Here is a 21,692-nt window from a genome sequence, read left to right as displayed (position 1 = left end):
ATGCATATTTAGATTGTTAAAATACATTCACTAATGTATCATACTTTCACAAATATTTGTCCATTATTTGAAAGATTGAACTGTTAAATTAAAATGTAAAACTATGGAAAAATATATAAAAGGATCTAAAAATTAATGAGAACAATTAATAATTAAAGGAGTATTTGAATTATAATTTTGCTGAAAATGTCATCTAGCTCTGTTTCAATAATTCAGAGATAAAAAAGTGAAAATAGAATTAAAAGGAATAAAAACTAAAAAAACATATACAACATTGCACGTGCTAATTATATATTTTAAAAAGTAAATGTAGAGGTAGGAATTTCAATTAACATAAATCTCAAAGTATTCACAACATTCTTGAAGAGAAATAGGGCTTTGGAGTTGATGTCACGCCACAGTGCATTGTGGGATTGTGGCGCCATGACAGAAGGCCACAAATGATTTTAATTAATTAATTAATCCTTTAATTAATCCTTTAAGTCATAGGTGTCAAACTCTGGCCCGCGGGCCAAATTTGGCCCGCAGCCTAATTACATTTGGCCCGCGAAGCCATACCAAATTATTATTAGAGCTGGCCTACTGGTATTATACAGCTAATATATATATTGTTTAGTATTAAGCTTTGCTTGTTCCATATTCAGTTTTTCAGCAAAACTTGTTTGAGTCCTTAAGAAGAGACTCATTCTTAAATCTGGAGGAAGATTTTTTTTTCCAATAAATATTAATGTTAGCCCGCGACCTTGTTCCAGTTTTGAATTTTGGCCCACTGTGTATTTGAATTTGACACCCCTGCTTTAAGTCCTTTAAAGACTTGCCACTTATATTAATAAAGGCCACAAATCAAAACAAACACACTAACACTACTAAATACTAAAAAAAGCCAAACAATAAAATTATCTAAGTAACTTATATCATGTTTAACCTGAGTAGCGAAAGACGGCGGTGGGTTTGAAAACGATTTGCCGGGAGTCCGGTGTTCTCACGGGCTCTAGTGAGCCTTGCCCCTGGCTAACTATCGAGCTAGTGGGTAACAGACGTCTCCGAAAACGCCGGAGCACTTTTGTATGTAGTATGAGGAGATATTTGAGGTTTGAGGTGAGTTACATTCTCGCCTGAAAATATATTAAACATTTATTTTGTGACCCAGAAAGAATAATAGGAGTAATATTAAAACTAACTAGCTGCCGCCATTGTTGGAAACTGAGCTGGGCTGCGCTATGAATTCTGGGACACAGCTTCTTCTTCTTCGGGGTTTAACGGCAGCTGGCATCCTTGTACATGCAGTGCTGCCATCTTCTGTTTCAGTCCGTTATTACACTCTTAAATCCTACTACTTATTCCTGCGTCTTTTGTGATCTTACAAAGCTTCAAACGACGCGTCGACTATTAAATCAGTCGTCGACGATTTTGATAGTCGACGTAATCGTGACTAGTCGACTAATCGTGGCAGCCCTACTTTGCATATAATTACATTGCAAATTTCTCCAAGGGAACGCAAATGGCCAGCAGCAGCCCCAAATGTGAGACTTTCAGAAAGCTAGAGCTACTTCTAAACCTGCAGGTTATGTGCCTCAAAATTCCCCTTTTCGTTGTTACAGATGTGGTGAGGCAGATGAACATTCGAGGTGGCAGTGTCCCCTTCTTTTGTGCTGAAATGTGCGTTTGAATTTGATTTTTTTTTCTATGTGCCTTTGTTCATGCATAAGTGTTAGTTGTTCTTGGATTGCTCCAGGAAGGGTTATCTTTTTGTCAATAAAATCCATGTTAATAATTGGATAAACAACTTTTCTACATCAAATAACAGTTGGTGTAAATAACATTAACTGTATATTTCTGTAAATTTAAGCATTATTATTCATATTGCCGCATTCATTGACCTTGTTTATAGGTAATTTCATTGTTTGATCACATTAAAATGTTCTTAATTTAATGTTTACGAGCTTTTGAAAAAGGCAAAATCTAATGTAAAATTAGGGCAACAAACTGTATTTTCATTACTGAAAATAACCGTATTTTTATGAGAAAGTTATTTTCTGTTATTTTACGGTTGTATTTTGGCGCCCCAGCTGCCGGAATATTACTGTTTTTTTTAGGATGTTTTTTTTTAACAGTGCTGCTCACTCTCTGCGACTCAGATTCAACAAGGTGCTTAAAGCACTCCTCTTATTCTTTGCTCCATGCCGATACAGCAGCATCACATACATCGCTGCAGATTTATCAGCTGTAAATCCATGATATGCATTTCCTGTTCCACCACATCTCAAAGATGCTCTATTGAACTGAGATGACTGTGAAGGCCGTTTGAGTACAGTGAACAAACTTTCATGTCCCAGAAACCAGTTTTTGAACTTTATGACATGGTGTGTTATCATGCTGTGGTGTTTAGATGATGCTCAGTTGGTGCTAAGAGGCCCAAAGTGAGTGGGGTGCAAAGGTCAAACAGGGCTGTGATGGCCCTGGTTTTCCTGAGATAGGAGGAGCTAGTGATTATCTCCAGGGGTGGCAGAGGGATGCCCATTTTCTGGGCAGTGTTAATTACTCTCTGCGCAGCCTTACTGTTCTCAGTTGTTGTTGTTGTTCTGAGTTGTTGTTCTTCTTGCCACTTTTCCATGAAGGCCAACTTTGTGCAGTGCACGACTAATAGTTGTCCTATGGACAGATTCCCCCACCTGAGCTGTAGATCTCTGCAGCTCGTCCAGAGTCACCATGGGCCTCTTGGCTAGTGATGTGACGTTCTGTATCGAGGCTTCGAAGCTTGTGTCGAGTAATGGAGGGGGCGTTTCCGCGATGCGCGTATCGAGGCTTGCTTCATTTATGGGAGGAGCTGAAAATGATGACGTCCGAAGCCTCGCTGCCCGGCTGTACCACGTGACTGGTTCACGAAGTGGTTCGAACTTTGCCGCGAGCTATGACAGCGATATAAACCCCTCAGACTTCCTTCAAAAATGTAGGTGGTTGGGAGAGTGAGGAAAGAATGTCAGGAGAGAATGGAGCCAGCTAAGAAGAGGAGGATGTCCTCCCCTGTGTGGGAACATTTTGATTTTATTCCTCCCAACAAGGTATGTAAATTTCTACAGAAGATGTATTTTCATAATACTGATGGTGCAATACAATTTATCTTGGACAACATTTGCCTCTCTGACACCACCTTAAGAGAGACCAGCTTCATCCCCAAAACATTATAGTCATCCACAATGTCAACATTGACCCCCTGGATTGAAACAGGGGTCAGGTGTTTCCTGGTCTTCTTGAAGTCCACAATCAATTCCTTGGTCTTTGTCACGCTGAGCTGCAGATGATTCTCACACCACGTGACAAAGGAGTCAACCACAGCCCAGTACTCTGTCTCATCATCCCTGCTGATGCATCCAACCACCGCAGGGTCATCAGAAAACTTCTGAAGATGGCAGTTCTCTGTGCAGTGGCTGAAGTCTGCGGTGTAAAGGGTGAAGAGGAAGGGGGAGAGGACAGTCCCTTGTGGTGTCCCTGTGTTGCTGATTATCTTGTCAGACACACACTGTGGAAGACGCACATATTGTGGTCTTCCTGTTGGCTAATCAATTTATGGAAAAAGATCAACTAATATTGCATATCCATAATTATTATAATTGATATAATTAAAGAATACTTTAGAAGTGTAATGCAAAAAAACTATTTTTACGCCTATTTTGAATTTTATTCGAATACAAATACAAATACAAATACTATCCCCCCCTCAACTAATACAAATACAGATACAAATACCGTCTGCTTTGCACATCTCTACCGGTTGTTAAAAACAGCAAGCCCACCTAATTTCCGCTTACCGCTAGCTATGCTGTCCCTGTCCGCCCGAACAGCGTGGAAGTCTTCCACAGATGCGTTATCGTTGGGAATGTCCTGGTGCATCCATGATTCGGTGAAACACATCAGGCTAAACTCCCGCTATTCCCTCTGACTCTGTACCAGCGCTGTCAGCTCATTGATTTTATTTGATAAGGACTGCACATTTCCCATTACGATAGATAGCAGACACAGTTTGTACCTCCTTCCCGCTTCGAGCCACCGCTGTCTGACTGTCTCCTTCCTTCTCCTTTTCTGTCCTCCACCTCTGCATCCCAATGTGTTTTCCTCCAGATTTCAGCTGGTTTGTGGATAATCTATTATTTTCTTTGTCAAACTGTAAAAGTTTGACTTAAGGGGGCAGGACGTTTGTTTAAGGGGGCATTGCCCCCTCTTGCCCCAGTGTATGGCCAGCCCCGCTTAATAACACAATACTGACAAAAAAACAGTGTGAAAAAATTCCAGATCAGAAGTTTTTAGTTCAACATACAAGTGACGACCTTTGACTTTCTTCAGGTTTTATTCAATTGTGTCAGAGAAAACATCATGTCAGCTTAATGCAGCTGACTACAGTAAGCATTTAAAACAGAAGCTCTGTAGTAAATTAATTCACCTGTATGGATTAGTCAAACGAAGGCCGTTTCTCAATTCTTAAGTACGCAAGTCCGTACTCGCGTTCTCACTAGTCCGGACTTCGTAAGTTCACATGGGAGTCAGGAATTCCCAAGAATGCAGTACAATCATTCTACAACTGGAACGGCAGTATACTTAATGACATCTCCATTCTGGAGTTTTTATTGCCATCCCCTCTTAATTTAACTGTGATTAATATTTTGCAATGGAAATTACACATGATGCAGTAAAATAAAAAAAAAGATCATTTCAAAATGTATCTTAAGCACTTTGGCAAAAATTTGCTTTTATGTATCATCTGTTTTATAATGTCTAATAAGCTTCATACAGTTTAGCACAATCACTACATGACAGAAACACAAGCTTAATCTCTCTATTAATAAAAATAGAATACATGTATGGCTGAATAATAACAGACAGGTGAGATGTTAGAATGTTTTATTTTTATTTTAGGAGCCACAACAATAGATAGCTGGGGTTTGGAAGATGACTGAACAAATACTTAAAATAGAATCTGATTGTCGCTGTGTGGATGTGAAGAAGAGAGGACCCAAACACAAGACTCACGAGCTGATTGAAGATGAGGGTAGTGTTTATTGTAATGAATGGAAGAACAGAATATACGATGGCTGACTGACTGAAAAACACACATGCGGAATTGACGATGACAAGACAGTGAACAGGAAGAAACTTGCAATGACTGATGATAATGTTGATGAGATGTTGGTGAATACACAGCTGAACTTAATCTGACTAACGATACACAGGAAGTGAACTAGAACATAATGCACATAGGCAGAAGGCAGTCCAAAACTGAAAACACTGGTCAATGTCCCAGGAACCCTGACACTGATCATTTTTGGGGCAGCCTTAAGGATCTCCACATATTAACATCCTGTTTTCGCTCCTTGTGAAAATGTTTCTGCCTGAATTTAAACATTTGTAATGTTAGATTTAATTCAGAGTCAGGTGTTCAAATAAGAACAGAACATTTTTATTTCGGACCATCGTTGTATTCTTTTAACCTGTCTTTTCATCTGCCCCTCTCTCCTGTTCAACATGTGGTTAGCTGTCGCATCTTAAATTCCTCTACTGCTGTTAAATTTTCCAATGCTTTTAATTCAGTTTTATCTCCTTATAATGATGTTCATCTACTAACAAATCTTTTTTAATAATCATTGTCGTTCTATTTTAGACAATGTTTGTCCTGTCAAAACTAGGCTAGCTTCGGTTTCAAAGTCATCCCCCTAGATATATGACAGCATTCACTTTTTTAAGCGTTGCTGCCGTAAGGTGAAGCGTTTATGGAAAACTTGTTTCCATGTCCATCTTCTTCATTTAAAGGACCTTTTAGTCTCTTTTAAAACTAAGTTCGAGATGGGAGGGCTGCCTATATCTCAGACTTAGTGTCTATGACCAGAGGTAACCCCAGGGTACTATTTGACACTATTAGTGATATTGTTGCTCCTGCTCCACCTGCTGTCCCAATTTCATCAAATGAAGATGAAAAATTTCTTTCTTCACTGAAAAAGTCAGTAATGTGAGGACCAATATCTCTCCTGTGTCTCTGTTGTCAGTTCCAAGCACTGCTAGGCCTGTTATTTTAGAAAGATTTTTACCTGTGTCCTTACCAGAGCTGGTCAATTTAGTTGATTCGATTAAAACATCCACCTACCCTCTTGATATTTTATCTGGATCTTTGTTTAAAAATGTCTTTCAGTCTATCGGCCCCTGTGTGCTTACAATTATCAATACCTCACTGGTTTCTGGTCAGGTCGCTGGTTATTGTAAGAATGCTGTTGTTTACCCACTGTTAAAAAATACCTAAGCTTGATGCTTCTCTTCTTAGTAGCTACAGATCAATTTCAAAATTACCGTTCATTGCTAAGATTTTAGAAAAGGTTGTGGCTAAGCAGCTTATAGCTGTTTTAGATGAATACAGCATTCTGGATAAATTCCAATATGGATTTCGTAGAGCTCACTCTACTGAAACTGCACTTCTTAGAGTCTCCAACAACATTTTGATGAGATGTGATGCAGGAGAATGCTCCGTTCTGTTGATGTTGGACCTGATCTCTGCCTTTGATACTGTGGACCATCATATTCTGCTAGATAGGCTGAGACACTGGGTGGGTATATCAGGGTCTACTTTGGACTGGTTCGAATCTTACTTGCATGAACGATCCTTTTCTCTGGCTACTTCTAAGTATAGGTCCTCTTCTACTTTTCTTGCCTGCAGTGTTGGGGAGTAACGGAATACATGTACTGCCGTTACGTATTTAAAATACAAAATATGAGTAACTGTATTCCGTTACAGTTACCGTTTAAAAAGGTGGTATTTAGAATACAGTTACTTTGTTGAAATAAATGGATTACACTGTGGTACTTTCCTGTTTCATATTGTGGCGGGTCAGGACTGTTTGGGTTTTGTTTGACAGCTACGTTCTGTTGTTCCAGGCGGCAGCGTTACGGTTGCCATGGTTACAGGGTGACGCTCTCTCTCTGCGTGTTTCCTGGGTGAGAGAGCACCTGTTGTTGTGCTAAGCTAACAGGCAGAATGCTACAGGCTCTAAAGAATGTAGCATCATGGGCAGTGTAGTCCGTGCTGCAGGGAGAATGGACTGACATACCCGTTATGTGTCTGTGAGCGAGGGAGGGAGAAAAAGGAAAAGCACGAGCTGTCATCGAGCAGAAACGGGAGCTGGAAGCATGTAAATATAATAATAACCACTGCAGCCAAGAAGAGAGCCTGACGAGCCCAGCTGTAAGTAAGCTATTAAGACTCGACTGTACACCGTGTTCGTGTTTTCCTCCGAAACAATAAGTTCCGTTGGAGCAGCCTTTCAACGCCTCTCTCTGTCTCTGCTAGCAAAGTTGACCCAGACAACAAAGTAAAGCTAGTTTTCAGCTACGAGCCCGACACAGAACCCACCGTATTAGCCAGAGGTCCCTTTACTACGGTTAGGAGCCGCAGACCTTCAGTAACAGTAATAAATCACAGCAATAGTACATTCATGTAGTTGTAAACAGCATGATAATATATTAAGTAATCCAAAGTATTCAGAATACGTTACTCTCATTGAGTAACGTAACGGAATACGTTACAGAATACATTTTGGGGCATGTAATCTGTAATCTGTAATGGAATACATTTTAAAAGTAACCTTCCCAACACTGCTTGCCTGTGGTGTGCCACAAGGTTCGCTTTTGGGGCCTTTATTGTTCTTACTGTATTTACTTCCTCTTCAACACTTATTGAGCACTTTTAAGGACATTTCTTATCACTGCTATGCAGATGATATTCAGTTATATATCTCCTTTAAGCCACAAGATGTTTCCAAGCTACAGATTTTGCATAGGTGCATAGACTCTATTAGAGGTTGGATGACTGAAAACTTTGTTCAATTAAATGAGGAGAAGACTGAAGTCCTCGTTTGTGCTCCTAAAAAATGTTGTACCTAGTGTTATGGAAAACTTGGGTCCACTTGCTACATTTGCCAAACCTTCTATCAGGAACCTTGGTGTAACTTTTGACTCAGCTCTGACTTTGGACGCGCATGTTAAATCTCTGGTCCGCTTCTGTTTTTATCACTTGAGAAACATTGTATCGCGCTCCAAATTAGAAATTGTCATTCATGCATTTGTTTCATCTCATCTGGATTATTGTAATTTTTTGTTTACTTGTTTATGTAAAGCCTCTTTGGAGCATCTGCAAAGTTGTTCAGAACGCTGCTGCAAAGCTTCTGACCAAGTCCTCCAAGTACTCTCATGTAATCCTGCTAATTCAGCTGTACTGGCTCCCTATTAAATTCAGAATCCACTTTAAAGTTCTGACCTTGAGATTCTTAGCTCCGCATGGACAAGCACCAACATATATCAGTGAACGTTTACATCCATACATTCCCAGCAGGTCCCTGAGGTCTTGTGATCAGGGCTTGCTGGTTGTCCAACACACGGGGCTGAAAACAGAAGGCGACAGAGCTTTTGTAACTGGTTCCTAGACTGTCGAACTCTCTCCCTGTGAGCCTGAGATCTGTGGACTCAGTGGTCGCTTTTAAAAAAACAGCTAAAAACTCATCTTTTTAAACTTGCTTTTGGTTGATTTTTATTTTTATGTTTTAGCTTCTGTGAAGCACTTTGTGATTTTTATCTTGAAAGGTGCTATATAAATACAATTTTACCTCACTCACTTAGAACATTTTACACCAGGAGATATGACGGGTGAAATTGAGAATATACTGACAGCTCTCCAAGACTTGAAAATTAAATAAACAGTCCAGATATGAAGCTGAACTTTAACCTCAGCCAAACCTATTCACACAAAAAACAGTGAAATAAGCCAAACATTAACATTTAGAAGTTATCTAAGCAACTTGTATATCATATTTAACCTGGGTAGTGAAAGACTGGGGGGGTGGGGGGTGGCGTGGTGGTGATGTGCCGGGAGTTTCGCTGTTCTTGCCGGTGCTCTGACAAACCATCCTACTTTGGCAAAACGTCCTACCATAAGTAGTTTATGCACATTTGTGCTGTCACAGAGTAATTCCAGCACAAATTTAAGTAGGTAGGTATGACGGTTTGCCTCTTAACTTTGCCCGTCATATCCATAAAGCCAGGACGGTTTGCACCTTCATTTGACCTGTTAAAGTATGCTTGTAGGTAACATTCACAAAGGTAGCATGGTTTGCCACTTAATTTTACCTGTTAGAGTATGTTTCTAGCTCTTATTAACCAAGGTAGGATGATTTTCCACAGAATTTCAGCTGTTAAAGTATGCTTCTAGCTCTGATTAACAAGGGTAGGACCATTTGACACTTAATTTTAGCTGTTAAAGTATGCTTGTAGGTCACATCCACAAAGGTAGGATGGTTTGGCACTTAATTTTCCCCGTCAGAGTATTTTTCTAGCTAATATTCACTAAGGTAGGACGGTTCGCCACTTAATTTTGTGTTGTGTGCATGCACAGAAACAACGGGTAGAATGGTTTGTCAGGTAGGATGGATTCCCAGAACACCGGCTCTAGTGAGCCATGACCATCTGGTCAGCTATTGAGCTGGTGGGTATCAGGCATCTCTGAAAACGTCAGAGCACTTTTGATTTCTTGATAAATTGAGCAGATATTTGAAGTTTACACAGCTACACAGATGATGTGTACTTTGAATTGGAACAGTACTTGGTCTGAGATTGATGACATATCACAAGTCCATGAGAACGCAAGTACACACAAGTACGCATACTGAGTAATGGCTAAATTTTACAAAACAAGTTTCCCCAACTTAGCTGGCTAGCTAATGGATTAGTCAGTTACGAATTAGCCTACAAACAAATTTAACTTACAGAAAATACTGCGGCAGGGCCTCCGGTCTTTCTGGCAGGTGGTCCAGTTTTTTGAAGAACACATCAGGCTGTCAGTTTGAAACAGTTGGTAACATAAATGCTGGAGCGTGCCGCTCTAACTGCCATTCCCCAACAGAGATACGCAGGTAAATGGCCTGCATTTGTATAGCGCTTTTCTAGTCCTTAAGGACCCCAAAGCTTTACACTACAATCAGTCATTCACGATGGCAAGCTACATTGTAGCCACAGCCACCCTGGGGCGCACTGACAGAGGCAAGGCTGCCGGACACAGGCACCACCGGGCCCTCTGACCACCACCAGTAGGCAAATATGGGGTTAGTATCTTGCCCAAGGATATTTGGCATGCAGCCAGGAGGCAGCCTGGGATCGAACCACCGACCTTCTGATTAGTGGCTGACCTGCTCTGCCACCTGAGCTACAGCCACCCTAGGTTTCTCTGTGACTGCAGCTGCTACAACTATTAGGTCGTCCATGTCTTCTACAGTCACTAGTGTCGGCCTCTTTATCCAAATATATGTGGGTCTGAAGCCCTGCCCCTCAAGCATGCCCCTGGACGCCAAAACAGTGCCAGCAAATTGAAAGCAATTTGAAGGTTTTGTAAGTAACTGTCTTTTATTAAACCAAAGCCAAAAAGAAGCAACACAGATTGGATGATAATAATGTAATCAAAGTTTAAATAAAACCTTTCAAAATAATTACACATTTTAAAAACCTTAAAGAAATAATAAACATTACATTTAAAAATAATTTGTCTACATCTGTGTGTGTCTGGATGTTTTTTGCTGAATTAACGAGTTTGTGAGTGAAAGTTTTTAGAGGAGTATGTGGTGGCTACAATGAAAACAAGCGAGCATTGTAAAGATTACACTGTGCTTTGTTGCAAAGTTTTGTGCTGCTGAAAACAAAATGTTATGATTTTGTAGATGTTATGAATGAATTCTAATAATAATTTGGTGTACAACAATCAATCAATTCAATCTGAAAAGTGCTGTTAAAGCCTTGAAACATGGTCTAGTACACCCCATGTCCCCCATAGACCTCCCTGCTTGCTGCAGGTATCACAATAGAAAGTGGTACGCTGCTGTCAGCCTTTGGCAAGTTGTATACATCTCATCACCTCAGACTAATTTGACAGTCCGTCTACATATTTTAATGTAGCTTCTGTAGCTTTGCTGTAGATTTTTTGCTTTGTAAAACAAACAGCAATGGATAGAGCTTCTCTTCATGTTGAAGTTTGTTTTTCAGGTGCTTTGATGAAGGACACTCGCAATCTTTTTCTCAGTAAAGGTTTTAATGATGATTACAGTAAGAGGGCTGCTGTTTGGGGTACTAGAAAAACTTTTTCTGTCACTCTACCTGAACTCACTGTTTCAGTAACAGCTCCACCTCTTTGCTCTTTGCCTTGTGTAGTCAGACTCCAGGTTAAACTATGGCAACATCATCATGACCACTGCTGCTGATGCATTGGCAGTCTTTTTGTTGAAGAAATTGTTACTGCCTGGGCTTAAATTTGTCCGCACAGCTTTTCATGCACATTTTTGCTCCTAGATATCGCAAGCCAATTTTTAACCACAAATGTTGGTAAAACAATGATGTTTACATGTTAACTGCACAGCCGTGTGCTAAGCAAAGCATTGAAGTAAAATATTTGTGTCAAGGATTTTCTATAATCTAGTTATTCGAATTACTCAATGAATCATTGCATCCCTACTCATTTCTAATGCTAATATGACCATATTTGTTCTTATATATGTTAGCAATCACAGTATTATCCTGTGTGTTAAGAAAAAACTTAAATAATGGAAAATACCAGAAACCTTTGGAACCTACTGTATTAAAACAAGCTCTGTAAAAGAGAAAGTTGTTGGAGCTGAGTTCAAAGAGGGGCGATCATAATGGAGAAGATTTTAAGTGAAAGGAACAGCTGAAGGTAATGAAAAAAAAACCCCCCATGTATTATCATTGCTACTTGCAAAAAATAATAGCTCATTAATTATTTTATAAAGTAAAACCAAAACATACTTAAATTCTTCCATAAGCCTTTATGTTAGGGAAAAAAAATCAGACTAAAAAAAAAAAGACTGACCAAATTATTAACACTAAATGTAAAATAAAATGGTAGCACAATTGGCAGCCATATATATGACTGTACATATGTTAATCATAAGATTGTGCACATGAGCTTAAGATACTTGATCTTGACACGACGAGCCCTTGGTCTGGGATTGTTGGACGGACAGTCTCTGGGTGAAGAGGTTCCATTATTTGTTATTCCACTGCTGGTCTAATGAAAAAAAAGAAAAACAGAGATTCTCACAAGAATGAAAAGCTGGAGGAACAGAGCTTTCGTGAGTATCCAGTGACAGCAATCAAAATTGTGGATGTTGAACTTTACTTTTAATTTTGATTCCTCCTTCTGTGGGTCCTGTTATCTGAGATTGTTACAATATTCTTATTTTGTTTAACAGCTGAGCTGACAATTTGGCTTGTTAATCTAAACATTAGAGTTGGATGTCTCGAGACCAGTCTTGGTCTACGTGGTCTTGGTCTTGTCTTGGTCTCGCTGTTGTGAGATCATTATATTATGTTATGCCACGTTATACCCCTAATTAAAGATTGTGAAATTATTATGTAGTTATAGTTTGCATTATTCTCCTGACTTAGAAGAAGGTGATACCTATTACATTTATTAAACTGAATAAATTGTAAAAATAAATTGTATTACATTAGACTGTTGATTTATTGTGAATGAATGATATTGTTCTATGATGCATTAGACTGCTGTGTTATGAGAAATATTGTTTCCAGAGAAGCATGGCCTTATTTGCCTGATTAGAAAAGAACAGAACATACTGCACAGGAAGCCAAGGTCATTTCTTAGGCTCATGGAGAGAGAAAGAATGTGGATGTTTAGGTTTTATGACTAGGTGGAGGGGGGCTGAAGCTATAAGAATGTGAGAAATGGTCAGACACTTCGAGATCAGGCGGACACCCTCCCGTGCTCATCTTCTGGTTTATGGTCAGAATTGTTGAATGGAATAATAAGTATTGTATGGAATAAAATGATTGTTGATTGAGCATTAATACACCGAGTGTTGTCCTTCCTTCAGCCCAAAGATGAAAGAATTGGGAGAATTTAACACTGTCTTGGTCTTGCTTTCTCAGATTGACATAGTGTTCGGGAGATTTGGAGTCAACCATTGGCGGAGCGGGGGGGTGGCTTACTGAGCTTAAGCCCGGGTTATTTTTTCAAAAGCCCGGGGTCTTTTGGAGTGTAATTTGTTTCATAGTTAGATGCCTGACTGACAACTGTATAAAACAAAAACTACACACAATTTGGAAGCACATGGCGCACAGTTGTAAATTCCCCCTAATTTTGGTATGATCCGAGCTCAGGCACTAGCCAACTGAGCGCAGCACTTACGCATGTGAGCAAGGGAAGAGAAGCTGCTGCCTGTGAGTTTGCTGCAGACACAGGAGAGCTTATTTTGACCAGGTACCAAAGCAAATCATTCGTACTGTACAAATAATGTAAATATGACCGTGTATCACAAAAGATTGATATCAAACTGATCACTTACATATTAGGTGTGGAGGTTAGCCGGATAACTTGAAGCCAGGCAGTTAAATCAAACAACAGACCTTTATTTGTTGTCAGCAACATAAAACCATACAAGCCAGGTCTCCACGGCTCTACTCTGTCCGTACATACATGTGCGGGGATGAGTAGTCGCCGGTGCCAGCCCGTTACAACGGTAAAGTTTCTCCTGAGAACATAACACGAGCAGTATGTAATGGCTGCCACGGAGACTCCCCCAACTACTACAATAGTAGGGCAACCCCCCCCCCCCCCCCCCATTAGTGCTATAACACAGTAAGGGTTGTTACAACTGTTGTAGTCCTGTTTTAATTCCCGATCAGTTTGGGTCTGGTTGAATTGGGGTTAAGTCCTCGTGTCTTGATACAGCCCTGATTTTGTTCTGCCTTGCTGCTTAATTAAAAAACTAGTTTAAGGTGTCCTGCATATGTGATTTTTTTTTTTTCCTATATGAAGTCATTCTTTTTTGAACAAAATTAAAAACACAGCCTAATAAATCTTTCAGTCATTCCTAAGCCCCCCATCCCACATGCATACTTCCCTTTAGGGCTAAGCTTTGGCTGTATAAAATGTCTGGCTCCGCCTCTCGAGTCAACAGTATCCATGACACACAACGTAACGTTCGATAATGTGTCATGCGCAAAAGCATCAGCTGTAAGAGCTGTGCTTAGATAGTGCTTTGTAGTGAATCAGAAGAGTCGACTCCCATTGAGCGAGAGCCGGCTCCTCACTTAATTTCCTTTCGCTGCTCAGCTCTCACACAGTGGCTCAGCTATGCTCCAATCCCTCCATATTGTGGCCAATCACATATGAGGAAAAAGGATAATATCAATATGTGAAAAACAGAGAGGGTTAGAGACGCGACAGTCATGTGGAGTGTGCGTGTGTCCCCTCTGCAGCGTGTGGCTGCAGTTTAGATACTTTTTTGTCTCGGTCTTGGTCTTGGTCTCGTCTCGACTTGGTCTTGGTCTTGTCTTGGTCTCGATAGCCTCTGGTCTTGGTATTGTCTTGGTCTCGGTTTAGGCGATCTTGACTACAAGTCTACTAAACATGAGGTGACGATTGTTGTGATCTATTGTGATCTTTTAGATATACTGCTAATCTGGATCATTTAAACTCTCATGACTAAAGGTTCATAGATACTCTTTAGTAATACACACAGATGACTTCAAACCTGATTTGGATGATACTGGGGTTCATTGGTGTGCAAGTGATTGTGTTCATTCAAATCCTGACCTATCTGTCCGTGAAGTGCTTCAGCACCCCCCAAAATGGGCTAAAAATGCCCCTGCACCCAACTCTATTTGTCCATGAAGCCAGATAACACACACCAATTAGTTAAACTGCAGGAATGTCTTAAAGACATAAAGACCTGGATGGCCGCTAACTTTCTGCTTTTTAATTCAGATGAAACTGAGGTTCTTGTACTCGGCCCTGAAAAGCTTAGAAATATGGTATCTAACCAGATTCTTACTCTGGATGGCATTACCTTCAATTCAATTCAATTCAGTTCAATTCAATTTTATTTATATAGCGCCAAATCACAACAAAAGTCGCCTCAAGGCGCTTCATAGATACAGAGAAAAACCCAACAATCATATGACCCCCTATGAGCAAGCACTTTGGCGACAGTGGGAAGGAAAAACTCCCTTTTAACAGGAAGAAACCTCCGGCAGAACCAGGCTCAGGGAGGGGCGGCCATCTGCTGCGACCGGTTGGGGTGAGAGAAGGAAGACAGAATAAAAGACATGCTGTGGAAGAGAGACAGAGGTTAATAACAGATATGATTTAATGCAGAGAGATCTATTAACACATAGTGAGTGAGAAAGGTGACTGGAAAGGAAAAACTCAATGCATCATGGGAATCCCCCGGCAGCCTACGTCTATTGCAGCATAACTAAGGGAGGATTCAGGGTCACCTGGTCCAGCCCTAACTATATGCTTTAGCAAAAAGGAAAGTTTTAAGCCTAATCTTAAAAGTAGAGATAGTGTCTGTCTCCCAAATCCAAACTGGAAGCTGGTTCCACAGAAGAGGGGCCTGAAAACTGAAGGCTCTGCCTCCCATTCTACTTTTAAATACTCTAGGAACAACAAGTAGGCCTGCAGAGCGAGAGCGAAGTGCTCTAATAGGGTGATATGGTACTACAAGGTCATTAAGATAAGATGGGGCCTGATTATTTAAGACCTTGTATGTGAGGAGCAGGATTTTGAATTCAATTCTGGATTTAACAGGAAGCCAATGAAGAGAAGCCAAAACAGGCGAAATATGCTCTCTCTTTCTAGTCCCTGTCAGGACTCTTGCTGCAGCATTTTGGATTAGCTGAAGGCTTTTCAGTGAGTTTTTTGGACATCCTGATAATAATGAATTACAGTAGTCCAGCCTGGAAGTAATAAATGCATGAACTAGTTTTTCAACGTCACTCTGAGACAGGATATTTCTAATTTTAGAGATGTTGCGCAAATGGAAGAACGCAGTCTTACATATTTATTTAATATGAACATCAAAGGACATATCCTGGTCAAAAATTACTCCAAGGTTCCTGCAGCGTTACTGGAGGCCAAGGTAATGCCATCCAGAATAAGAATCTGCTTAGACACCATGTTTCTAAGCTTTTCAGGGCCGAGTACAATGACCTCAGTTTTATCTGAATTAAGAAGCAGAAAGTTAGCGGCCATCCAGGTCTTTATGTCTTTAAGACATTCCTGCAGTTTAACTAATTGGTGTGTGTTATCTGGCTTCATGGACAGATAGAGCTGGGTGTCATCTGCATAGCAGTGTAAATGTATGCTATGTCTTCTAATGATGCTGCCTAAGGGAAGCATGTATAATGTAAACAGAATTGGTCCTAGCACTGAACCCTGTGGAACTCCATAATTAACCTCAGTGTGTGAAGAGGACTCTCCATTTACATGCACAAATTGGAGTCTATTAGACAGATATGATACAAACCACTGCAGTGCAGTACCTGTAATACCTACAGCATGTTCTAATCGCTCTAATAGGATATTATGGTCAACAGTATCGAATGCTGCACTAAGGTCTAGCAGGACAAGCACAGAGATGAGTCCACTGTCAGAGGCCATAAGAAGATCATTTGTAACCTTCACTAAAGCTGTTTCTGTGCTGTGATGAGCTCTGAAACCTGACTGAAACTTTTCAAATAAACCATTCCTCTGCAGATGATCTGTTAGCTGTTTGACAACTACTCTTTCAAGGATTTTTGATATGAAAGGAAGGTTGGAGATTGGCCTATAATTAGCTAAGACTGCTGGGTCTAGAGATGGCTTTTTGAGTAAAGGTTTAACTGCAGCCACCTTGAAGGCCTGTGGTACATAGCCGATAATTAGAGATAGGTTGATCATATATAAGATCGAAGAATTAATCAATGGCAGGACTTCTTTGAGCAGTTTTGTAGGAATGGGGTCTAAAAGACACGTTGATGGTTTGGAGGAAGTAATTATTGAAGTTAACTCAGAAAGATCGATTGGAGAAAAGGAGTCTAACTTAACATCAATGGTACTAAGAGTAGCTGTAGATAATATTACATCTGTGGGATGAATATTGGTAATTTTTTCTCTAATGATAAAAATTTTATTTGTGAAGAAGTTCATGAAGTCATCACTAGTTAACGTTAAAGGGATGGTTGGCTCAAAAGAGCTCTGACTTTTTGTCAGCCTGGCTACAGTGCTGAAGAGAAACCTGGGGTTGTTCTTATTTTCTTCAATCAGTGATGAGTAGTAAGCTGTTCTGGCTTTGCGGAGGGCTTTCTTATAAAGCAACAAACTATTTCTCCAGGCTAAATTATGATCCTCTAAATTTGTGACACGCCATTTCCTCTCCAGATTACGAGTCATCTGCTTTAGGGTACGTGTTTGAGAATTATACCACGGGGTCAGGTACTTCTGATTAGAGACCTTAGTTTTCACTGGAGCTACAGTATCCAGAGTCGTACGTAGTGAGGAGGTGAAATTATTAACAAGATAATCGACCTCTGTTGGGGTAGCGTTCAGATAGCTGCTCTGCTCTGTGTTGGTACAGGGCATTGACGATGATAACAGTGGCTGGATTATATTCTTAAACTTAGTTACAGCGCTTTCAGAAAGACATCTACTTTGATAAAGTCCACTCTCCACTGCTGCGTAATCAATTATTGTAAATGTAAATGTTATCAAGAAATGATCAGACAGGACAGGGTTTTCAGGAAACACTGTTAAATGTTCAGTTTCTATGCCATATGTTAAAACAAGATCTAGAGTGTGATTAAAGTGGTGGGTGGGTTCTTTTACATTTTGAGAGAAACCAATTGAGTCTAAAGACAGATTAAATGCCATGTTGAGGCTGTCATTTTTAGCATCAACATGGATGTTAAAATCACCCACAATAATTATTTTATCTGAGCTCAGAACTAAATTAGATATAAAGTCTGAGAAATCAGACAGAAACTCTGTGTAAGGCCCAGGTGGACGATAGATGATAACAAGTAAGACTGGTTTCTGAGTTTCACAGCTGGGGTGGACGAGGCTAAGCATCAGGCTTTCAAATGAATTAAAAGTCTGTCTTGGTCTTTCATTAATTAATAGACTGGTGTGAAAAATTGCTGCCACACCGCCCCCTCGACCTGTGCTTCGAGATTTCTGGTAGTTAGAATGACTTGGGGGTGTTGATTCATTTAAACTAACATAATCATCCTGCTGCAACCAGAGTAAATCGATTTGTTGATCAATTATTAAGTCATGTACTAACAGAGACTTGGAGGAGAGAGACCTAATATTTAATAATCCACATTTCACTGTTTTACTCTTTGGTTCAGATGTGGATACTGTATTGTTCTTTCTTTGTAATTGTTTATGTTTAAGTTGTTTGTTGCTGGTTTTTAGTTTGTTTTTTGTCTTTTTGGAAGCTGACACAGTCTCTATGGAGAGGCGTGTAAGACTGCAACTCTGCTTCCTGGTCCCAACTCTGGATAGTCATATTTTGGGGGGTTTAATAAATTTGTCCACATTTCTAGAAATGAGGGCTCCATCCAAAGTGGGATGGATGCCGTCTCTCCTAACAAGACCAGGTTTCCTCCAGAAGGTTTGCCAATTATCTATGAAGCCCACATTGTCTCTGGGACACCACTCAGACAGCCAGCAATTTAAGGAGAACATGCAGCTAAACATGTCACTCCTGGTCTGATTGGGGAGGGGACCAGAGAAAACTACAGAGTCCGACATTGTTTTGGCAAAGTTACACACCGATTCAATATTGATTTTAGTGACCTCCGATTGGCGTAACCGGGTGTCATTACTGCCGACGTGAATTATGATTTTACTAAATTTACGTTTACCCTTAGCCAGCAGTTTTAAATTTCCTTCAATGTTGCCTGCTCTGGCCCCTGGAAGACAATTGACTATGGTTGCCGGTGTCTCTAGCTTCACATGTCTGAGAACAGAATCACCAATTACCAGAGTTTGACCCCCAGCGGGTGTGTCGCCGAGTGGGGAAAAACGGTTAGACACATGAACGGGTTGGTGGTGTACCTGGGGCTTCTGTTTAGGACTATGCTTCCTCCTCACCGTCACCCAGCCGCCCTCTTTCCCCAGCTGCTTGGGGTCTGCCGGGGAACAGCTAGCGGGGCCTACGCTATCTTCGGCTGCACCAGCTACAGGGGCCTGGCTAGCTACGGGTGAATGAAGGGTGCGAAGCCGAGTCTCCAATTCAGTAATCCTGGCCTCCAGAGCTGCAAATATGCTACATTTGTTACAGATATCATTACTGCTAAAGGAGGCCGACGAGTAACTAAACATCTGACACAATGAGCAAGAAAGTGCAGGAGGGACAGGTGAAGTAGCCATGGTGCTAACGAGTCGGCTTCGAGCTAAGCTAAGCTAGCGAAACAGTACAGAGACAGTGAGTGAATACTTTGGCTATAAATTAGGTAGCGAGTACACAGAGAGTGTGCTTCGGATGAAGCACGTGAAGATTATACTATGAAAAAAGAATGTATTTAAAAGTTGTTAATTAAATTGCTAAGCAAATAAGCTACTCAGAAACACCACTGTGTTTGAGCAGGAACAGGAAGTGATACTCTACCGCAAAGCGAGCGAACACCAAGTGACAGCGCCACCAAGCATTACCTTGGCCTCCAGTAACACTGTGAGGAACCTTGGAGTCATTTTTGACCAAGACATGTCCTTCAACGCACATATTAAACAAATATGTAAGACTGCTTTCTTCCATTTGCGCAACATCTCTAAAATTAGAAATATCCTGTCTCAGAGTGATGCTGAAAAACTAGTTCATGCATTTATTACTTCCAGGCTGGACGGCTGTAATTCCTTATTATCAGGATGTCCTAAAAACTCCCTGAAAAACCTTCAATTAATCCAAAATACTGCAGCAAACACCCCCGCTTGAAACACATTAACCAATTGTTTTGGATTACAGTGATTATATCTTCTGCTCTTTGTTAAGTTTGTTGTTGCCCTTCTGTCAGATTCTTATGTCATTCTCGTCAGCCAGCTTCCACTTCTTTTATATCTTCTTTTATGATTGTCACAGGGTGGAATGGACAAAGTTTAACTTGGTATTTTTATTTGCTTGCATGTAGTGATGTGTTTTGTTCTTTGATATTTTTTTTTAGCGTGTAGTGTTTTATTTTATTGAGTTTTTGCATGCTTATGTTGTATTATGTGATTTGTTCGGGGAAGATGCCCATTCCACCGCCCCTTCCTGATCATTAATCTGCCACACCTGGGGTTGGCGATAGCTATTTAATAATAGAGAGCGTGAGAGGGGAGGAGGAGGAGAGACATGGCGTGGTAACCGGTGTGGGCGACGGCTGTGCAGAGCGGCACAGAGGCCCGGCTATAGGCAGCTGGCCGAGGCGTGCGGCAAAGGAGAACGAGACCGGAGATCGCGGACGACCGCGCACTGGAGAGAGTGATCGGGGCTGAGCAGAGAGGTCTGTGTTGGTGTTGACGGGAGGTAGCTTCTTGCTGAGAGAGGCCCACGGCAGGGGATTGAGAGGCAGCGGGATGGCACCTTATGTCCCTGGGACGGCAAGATTATGGCTACGTGTGTGAAGCACAACACAGTGATGGGAGAAGGGAGCGGGAGATCGACAGACAGATTGGTGCAGCGGCCACAGCAATGCGGACGCTGTACCGGTCTGTTGTGGTGAAGAGAGAGCTGAGTGTAAAAGCAAAGCTCTCAATTTACCGGCCGATATATGTCTCTACCCTCACCCTATGGTCACTAGCTGTGACCAGTAGTGGCCAAAATAACGAGAACGGGGATACAAGCGGCAGAAATGGGCTTCCTCCGAAGGGTGGCTGGTCTCTCTCTTAGAGATAGGGTAAGAAGTTCGGCCATTCGGGAGGGGCTCAGAGTAGAGCCGCTGCTCCTCCACATCGAATGGAGCCAGTTGAGGTGGTTTGGGCATCTGACAAGGATGCCTCCTGCGCACCTCTCCTGGGTCAGGTTTTCCGGGCCTATCCCACTGGGAGAAGGACCCGGGGAAGATCCAGGACACGCTGGAGAGATTATATCTCTCGGCTGTCCTGGGAACGCCTTGGTGTTCCCCTAGAAAAGCTGGAGGAGGTGGCTGGGGAGAGGGAGGTCTGGGCTCCTCTGCTTATTATCTCTCTGCAATATCAAGAACATCTGAACAAGTGGTACTGAACAAAGTGAGCAGATGATCAGCACATGGCTTAAGAGAGCAATTGCCTAAGGAAGGGGCACCAATATTCTGATAAACAACCGGGAAATGTCCAGCAGCAGCAGGAGTGACCATGCAGAATTCATGCGCAGGTAAAAGAGGTTTAACTGGAGGACATGGTGCAGAAATTTGGATTATAACAGGCATGCAATCAGAAAAGTTGAGCGTGCAAGTTTGAATGTCACAAAGCTGCAGACCACAAGATAAAACTAGATCCAAAGTATGTCCACGCTCGTGGGTGGTACCCTTGACTCATTGAACAAGATTAAAAGAGTCAATAAGATACAGGAAGTCTTTCACAAGAGGGTTTTGGTAGCAGCCAACATGAACATTAAAATCCCCAAGGATCAAAATGCTGTCTCTTTTTTTTTTTTTTTTTTTTTTTAGCTTCGTTTATCTATGTTTTATTTCAAAATGACCACTTGTTTTGGATTTCAGTGATTCTATCTTCTGGTCTTTGTCAAGGTTTGTTGTTGCCCTTCCTTCTGTCAGATTCTGATCTCATTCTCATCAGTCAGCCATTTGAGCCAGCTTCCACTTCTTATCATTTATATCTTCTTTTGTGATTCTCCACT

General features: G+C 41.1%; 1 protein-coding gene and 1 long non-coding RNA gene across 4 annotated transcripts in view; one reads left to right on the top strand and one right to left on the bottom strand.

Annotated features, from left to right (window-relative positions):
- The window catches only part of LOC146513543 (uncharacterized), a 543,433-nt gene that overhangs the window by 167,316 nt on the left and 354,425 nt on the right, over positions 1–21,692 (top strand). The window lies entirely within an intron of this gene.
- LOC146513557 (uncharacterized) overlaps positions 1,783–21,692 on the bottom strand; it is a 62,560-nt gene continuing 42,650 nt past the window's right edge. Inside the window, exon 14 of one of the 3 annotated variants that reach the window (XM_085165544.1) lies at positions 1,783–12,100. In XM_085165544.1, coding sequence (XP_085021670.1) covers positions 11,978–12,100 — 123 coding nt within the window. In that variant the 3' untranslated portion in view covers positions 1,783–11,977. The remainder of the gene's footprint in view (positions 12,101–21,692) is intronic. The other 2 variants (XM_085165545.1, XM_085165543.1) reach the window with 2 other exon arrangements.

This window comes from Neolamprologus multifasciatus, chromosome 7, assembly GCF_963576455.1.
Source record: "Neolamprologus multifasciatus chromosome 7, fNeoMul1.2, whole genome shotgun sequence".
In the NCBI taxonomy this organism is placed as follows: domain Eukaryota; kingdom Metazoa; phylum Chordata; class Actinopteri; order Cichliformes; family Cichlidae; genus Neolamprologus; species Neolamprologus multifasciatus.
This window is presented reverse-complemented; position numbering and strand designations above follow the sequence as displayed.